This window comes from Dryas octopetala, chromosome 1 (genome assembly GCF_963921425.1).
Source record: "Dryas octopetala chromosome 1, drDryOcto1.1, whole genome shotgun sequence".
NCBI lineage: Eukaryota > Viridiplantae > Streptophyta > Magnoliopsida > Rosales > Rosaceae > Dryas > Dryas octopetala.
Window position 1 is genome coordinate 31,061,624 of NC_141366.1, and position 7,179 is coordinate 31,068,802.

Consider the following 7,179-nt stretch of genomic DNA (forward strand, 5'->3'; position numbering starts at 1 on the left):
TAATTATATGCATAAGTACACATCATCATAATTAAAAGTCATAAAAAGTGAATAGGCAGTGGACCAGTGGTAGTGGACTAATAAAAAGTAAAGGCTATAGCCTATAGCCAACAAACACACGTACGTGTGTGTGTGTGTGTGTGTGTGTGTGTAAGCAAGGTGCCCGCGAGTGTGGGCTTGGCAGCACCAACCAGTCTTGGGGTTCCATGTAGGTTAAAGTATGGGAAGTTGCGTGGAAAGTATTGGACAGTGAGTTCGATTCGAATGAGCTAAAAACCGAAAGAGGAGGCGCCTTTACTTCGCTCATACTTAACTAACTCACCACTCTCTTTAATTTCTCACTTTCCATCATATCTCTGTTGAATTTTTTAGAGAGAGAGAGAGAGAGAGAAGATGGGGTATAATATTATGGCTGGATTGAAGGTGGCGATTGTTGTTTTGGCCATCAGTACCACCACAGCGAGCCTTGGAGGGCACTGGGTTGAAGCCCACGTCCACCATGTCGTCGGAGGTGACCGTGGCTGGGACCCAGCCACCGACCTCGCTTCTTGGTCCTCCGGCAAGATCTTCAGGGTCGGTGACAATATCTGTGAGTCTCTTATACCTTTCCAGTTTCTTATATACTTCTTTTCCTTGGCACTATAATTAAGCCATTTGTTTGGTTTATCAGAAAATGGTATGTAAATCCAGAGTAAGTTAAAGGTATGAAATTCGGGAAAATAATAGTTCTTGTTAGAACAATAATAATCATACTTGTTAGTCCAGAATAATGGTCTATATAATATTAGAATAATGACTAAAGTTCACGTCAACCCCAAAAAGTAAAGATAGTTGTTGATATCAAAAAGTAAAGATAGTTGTTAATATTAGAATAATGCATAGATGCATTATATTTGTTATTTCTTTCTTCAATCACAAGACTTCTTTGTTTGGGACATTATGAATGGGCAGGGCTAGCCTACTCTGCGGCGCATGGTTACATAGCTGAGGTGAAAAGCAAGGAGGAATTCGAGTCGTGCGATGTGAGCAACCCTATCAGAATGTTCACGGACGGTTTGGATAGCATCTCAATGGAGAAGGAAGGACTTCGCTACTTCGCAAGCAGTAACATTGAGAGCTGCAAGAATGGGCTCAAGTTACACGTGCAAGTGCTGCCTCATCAAAACCCTGAAATCCCCCAAGTGGAAGCTTCATACATCTCTGCATTGGCTGCAGCCGCTGGGCCCACAACTCCTTCGGGCTCGGCCCATCTCGGTGCAAGTCTCATTTTGTTACCTTTTGGGCTGCTTTGCTATGTGATGGGTGTTTAGAATATGTAGTTACTAATTGCTCTGTTGAGTGTTGGATGTAGGAGGGGACTAGTTTTTTTCTTTTTGGGGTGTAAGAGGGAGGAGGCCACTTGTTTCAGGGTAAAAAGAAAACAGAGAAGTTTGTCAGGTTTATGTATTAAAAATCTTCAGTAAGATGTAAGGATTTATGTGGATTTGTTTTCCTTTTTTTTTTTTTTTGGGTACATTGGCAGGTCTAAGCCCGAGGACAAGGATTAATGTGAACTTGGATTTTGCATAATATGGATTGACAAAGGGTGAAATGATTTCAATAAAATGCATCGAGAAATGAAATTTTAGTTTGAGGGAAAATGATTACCAATAAATTTTGAATTACTAATTCACCGTGCATCATGTAATTAATACATGTACCAAATTGAAAATATAAAATAAAATAATAAGAAACACCAAATTTAGAATGTCAAAGTAGTTATCTCTAAAATTTTCACAAAAATAAAAAAACGAGAGTACGTAGCTAGATACCTTTGGGAGTGTGCGTGTAATAAATGATACTTGTGGGGTCTAGATGTAATTAAGTCAAACCTCATGGGGGTAATTAACCCAATATAATATGATTTAAACAAAAGGAGGTCATGAACTCATGATAACACAAATATATATAAGTAATGCTGAGAATATAAATCTTTTAGAATGATGGGTAAAACTATTAAACTAATGGAATAACCCAAAAATTAATAAAAACAATTAAGATGATCTCGATTAGAGTAGATTAAAAACTAAAATTCACTTCATTATTCTATCTTATTACATTATTAAGAGATGGAAATCGATGGATGGATCGTCCATTTCATTGATATTCTTATTATATTTACTTATAAAATTAACTATAGTTAATTAATTAGTATTAGTAATACAATATCAATTGTCGATTGAGAGTGAATAATTATTTAATTTAATGAATGACACCTAATCTTTCTTTATTCAAGTAGATTTTGTGTTCAAAACTCATATACTCTACTTAATTAATAGAAGAAAAAAAAACTGCTGAATGAGGCAATTTTTGAATGGGTTGCTTCCCTAATTGGGATCCACCTACAAATGATCACTTGGTGCAATATCTAAATCAAATATGCATCGTATGGTATCTGCTTGCAAGTGATCACAGGAGTGCATCCTAACTGGCTTTTACTTCTTCTTTGGCTTGGATCTCACCAAACAAATTAGGTTTTCATACCATATCAAGAAATAATAACATAAGCAATTTCTTCATGTGTAAACAATGAAGAAGATCCAGACCAATGACTTAATGCAACTATCAAACATTTAAGAAGAGATATGAAATTCCTTAGTTAGATCAATAAATAAGCCTAGAGCCTGAATAAGCTTTAATTGAACAAAAATAACTTGATCAATTTTAGTTTATCGAGTTGATTAAGTATGCAACGAATTAATTAGTAATGAGATAGTCAACTCAACCAAATAAATCAGAGAATCAAACACAAATAACACACGAGATTTGGGTAAAAAAACCGCAGAATCTAGTCCAGATAAACAATACACTATGATAATTAACCTAAAAAGCTACATCCAATGATTCGATCAAAATTTTTACTAGACTCATTCTAGATATTACACTGACATCACACAACATGTAGCTCTTCAATCACGTAGATTTCACAGAGATCTACTTTCTAACCGCTCTGAAGACAAGAACTCCCAAACCCGACTTCGACCTTTGTGCTCAAGTTCAAATTCTGATGGATGAATGATGAATGAATGAATAAATAAATAAATAAATAAATAAAGGTGATAGCTTGAATAGATTCACAAAGAACAATCTATCCAAATGATATATATTTATGCACGTTGAACTATCCTAAAATAATGTGTTTATGCAAAGAAGATGTTCATGAATAATAAAATCTCACACTAAGCCCTACAATGCACAATCTCTCAAAAGTATATAATAGTGTGAACTACCCTAGAAAAAATAAAATCTAGGTATATATAATATTCTAAATCTATTGGGATAAAGAAACAATTCAAAAACCTTAATTAAAAGAGTTAAAAACAACTTTAGGTAAGAAACCCTTGTTAGAATCAACTTAGAAGTAGACCAAAAAAAAAACAATGTGCGATTGATCCCACTACACGAAAATCTAAAAGTCGTATGAGAATGATCCCACAACGAGACCATCTTTCAGCACTTGGAAAATATTAAGACACTTTCCAAAATCCGTTTTCTTTAAAAACCAGGATTCAAATTCTTAAGAATTCGAAAATATCTTTCCTCCCCCTTTCTCTTAGCCAAGAATTATTGGCCTTCTACTAGCCTAGACCAAATTCAGTTAGGACTATTGTGTGCCAGTCTTCTTGGTATTCGAATTTTGGGAAGAAGTGACCAACTAACATTAATTCATACTCTGTCCTTAATCTTGCATGAGTGTAGCTTAGTTTTGGACTATTCCATAATCCCATGCAATGTGAAGTTTTGGACTACTATAAATGTGTGTCTATATTTATTGTGTGCAACATTTTAAGACTTAAACTTGCGTCTTGGTAGTTGTTAAGGTAGAAGCTATTTTATATATTCTTATGTAGCTACCTATTTTTATTTTTCAAGGTAGAGTTAAGTCATTTCATATTGATTTCACAGCATTAGTAGGCTAAATTTTCACCAATCAAATTATGTCAATTGGAAAGTAAATTTTTTTATTTGTAAAATCATTAGATATATACCAGTTTGGTTAGGATATTATGAGGTTGCTAAAGACACCCAGGTTTCACACTGGTTTATATTGGTTCGGGTCAAGTATGCATGTAATTTAAAATTTAATAAACATAACTAACTGGAATCGCTTGGTCGATATAGTCAGCCGGTCGAGTCGGATAGTATCACACACTGAACCCCGAGTATGCAACAAGGCACCTTTCTTGAATATCCCGATAAATTAATACCAATAAACCGACATTAATTTCCCAAGACACTCAAGAAAGATTGAGCATTTTTTATTTAAATGGACTGGGTTGGATCAGAGTACTCATTACACCATAAGATCTTTAAAGGAAATAGTAAGATCAAAATAAATAAGTAAATAAAATTAACCAACCTGCTAGGGTGGAATAGTTAAATCACCCAAAAAAAAGGGAATTACAAAAATATAGTAAAACCCACATAAGTTTACAAAATGATTAAACAAAAAATATCATTATTCAAATTAGGTTCCCAGTGGAAAATACCAATGGGAAAGCAAGAATCACTGCAAAACAAAATATATGAATATAAAGACCTTGAGACACTAGACAAGAGAATCCAAGCTGCGCACCCCTCAATTGAGATTTCCTCCAAGAGGCAAATCTACATAAGCAAGAGAAAAAGAAACAAAACAAAGAAAGTAGGGGGTAAGCATCACATACGATCATAGCTTCCCTCAGAAGACCCTGCTAGGTTTGAAAACCTTTAAAATATTTCCATGTGAAATATTGATTTCCAAAATCCCAAAACATTTCCACAAAATTGTTTTAACACCTCAGCTGCAGCAGTAAATGGTAAACATGCATAAAAACTCATGAATAACAATAACTCAGATGGTCGATACACATTAGGTACAACTATGATGTCAGCTGCAATAGACAGTTACCATAGCGAGAGTGCCCTGGTAAACAGAGATAGGAACTCGCAATTGAGAAGCCATATCCCTTGCCACCAGATCAGTTATGAGCCCTGGCTTCGCATAAGCACACGTCACACGTATTAGCTTGGCTAGGTTCCCCATAATGTAAGTGATCAATTCTTCTAGAAGGTTTAGGGATTTGAACCCAAGGTCATGAACAACGCTACCCTTACTCTCAGACCAAACATAATAAGCATAATCATAGCATAGAATGTAGGATAAATCTCCCTACTTGGAATCCAATGCACTTCACGTATTCTCTTCCACAAACCATCCACGTTCGCACACGATCTTATCTTGGAAAATCTTTTGTAACTAGACAATACAGTAACTTTAACCTTTTAACAACTCTGCAACTGGGTAACTGGGTATAATTCGATAGAGACAATTTCGACAAAAGAAAACAAATTTTAAGTTAGGGACAATTAACAACAAGGGAAGACGATATGATCTTTCCTTTAGTCACACGTTGTCAGTTACAGTTACTAGTCCTAGGTAGACTAAACTCTACTCTTTAGAAGTTACTTAAAGGTTTGCAAGTTTCAAGTTTTATCTTGAAGTCAAACCATTTGACTATTTGCTCTACCTTAAAGCAAATCCTCCAAAAATTTCAATTAATCCAACTTAATCTCTGCAATAGAAAATTGCTAATCTCATCATGCTAATAACCTTTAACTAAACAATTTAATCTCCAAAAATAAAGCTAGTCATGCTTAATTAATAAATAAATCCTACTTAATTAATCTAAGCATGCATCATAAAATTAAAGCCTAAAAATAAATAAATAAACTAAAAATATTAAAATATTTACCGAGTTGTAGACCTCCAAAGCTAGACTCCACTTCTAGAGACTCCTTCTTGCACTTCAAAACTTTTAAACTATGAGAACTTTCTTCCCTTTTGATATGTCTCTTCTTAGAAAGACTTCCAAAAAACCAATGAATGAGTAACTATAACTTTATTTGGTGGTGCAAGTGAAAATGAAGGACAAAGATAGGTCTCTATTTATAGGCACTAAAGGGTTTAAAGTTTTCAATATGAGACAAATTGCACTAAAACCTTACAAACAAAGCTTAAAATCCAAACTGGGTCAAGAAAATATGGCTGAAAACCCGTTTATAGAGAGGAAACTGATCTGGGTTGCCCATTTAAAGACACGTGGGTCGTCCTTGACCCGGATGAACAGTGACTGGTTCCCTTAAGGAATCAACAGTTCAGATCACGAGCCTTTAATGAATCCGGACACTCCAAATTAAAAGATGGGCTAGGGATTCTGTGTGATGCACTCACGCGGCTCCTTGTGAGCTTGCCCGTCAGCGCCTCATCAGCCTCGCCTGAACCAATCCACGCGTGCCACATCGTGGCATGTCAGTCCAGTCAGCAACTCCAAATTAACTTCTTATTTTCTAATTTTTCCAAACTTTGTAAATTTACCAAAAATAACTCTCCAAATAATTCTCCAAAAAATATTACGGACTTTTAGTAATAAATCCTAATTTGCTGTAGCCTCAAAACAACAAATTGTTCTCCATAAAAATTAAGGAAAATTCGACTCTAATGAATTTAATTCTCAAAAATTAATATCAACTTGATAATTAATCACGAAATTTACATTCAAGGGCACTAAAGCTCAACTCTAAACCTCTAATGGTATAAGTTAGTTACACAAAAGACAAAAAAAAATCCAGAGTGTTACATATAGACATTTGTTAGGGATATGTTGAAGTCATATCTTGCATTGGTAAATGTAGACTTCTATTTTAATTTTATAAATGCACTATATTATAATTGTTTAATGACATTGATATTCCTTACAAAAAGAAAGAAATGGACAAATCCTAAATTTTACATGCTTACAAATTAAGTGTTTGGTCATGTAGGCAATTGAGATGGAACCAACGAACGATACTCCATTTTCTAACCAAAACATCTATTGGATAAAATATATTCTATTTTTTTATGCACAATGCATGTTTTACTTAAAAAAACTCGATTCATGATGTTTAATTTCTCATGAACTACCCATCAAAGAATTAATGTTCTTAAGGACATCATTTTAGATACAAATGTGAAGCGAGTACATCAAACAAATATTGTATCAAGTGTCTATTCAAAAAATACATTGATATACAACTACATTTATATGAGTCAAATTAGTAATTACATAAGAATCCTAAACTTTAATCGACTGAATGGGTGTTGAGACCCCACAATCT

General features: G+C 34.4%; 1 protein-coding gene across 1 annotated transcript; it reads left to right on the forward strand.

The window, feature by feature from the left end:
- Positions 1-263: 263 nt before the first annotated feature.
- LOC147299733 (uclacyanin 1-like) lies at positions 264-1,594 on the forward strand. The gene is made up of 2 exons (XM_086229274.1): positions 264-589; positions 952-1,594. The coding sequence occupies exons 1-2, from the start codon at positions 394-396 to the stop codon at positions 1,308-1,310; spliced, it is 555 nt and encodes a 184-aa protein (XP_086085400.1). The 5' UTR covers positions 264-393; the 3' UTR covers positions 1,311-1,594.
- The last annotated feature ends 5,585 nt before the right edge of the window (positions 1,595-7,179 follow it).

Excerpts from the sequence above, each read along its gene's own strand:
- LOC147299733 (XM_086229274.1), top strand. The coding sequence starts at position 394 with ATGGGGTATAATATTATGGCTGGATTGAAGGTGGCGATTGTTGTTTTG. Across the intron at positions 590-951 it reads CAGGGTCGGTGACAATATCT|GGCTAGCCTACTCTGCGGCG; the intron begins GTGAGTCTCTTA and ends ATGAATGGGCAG.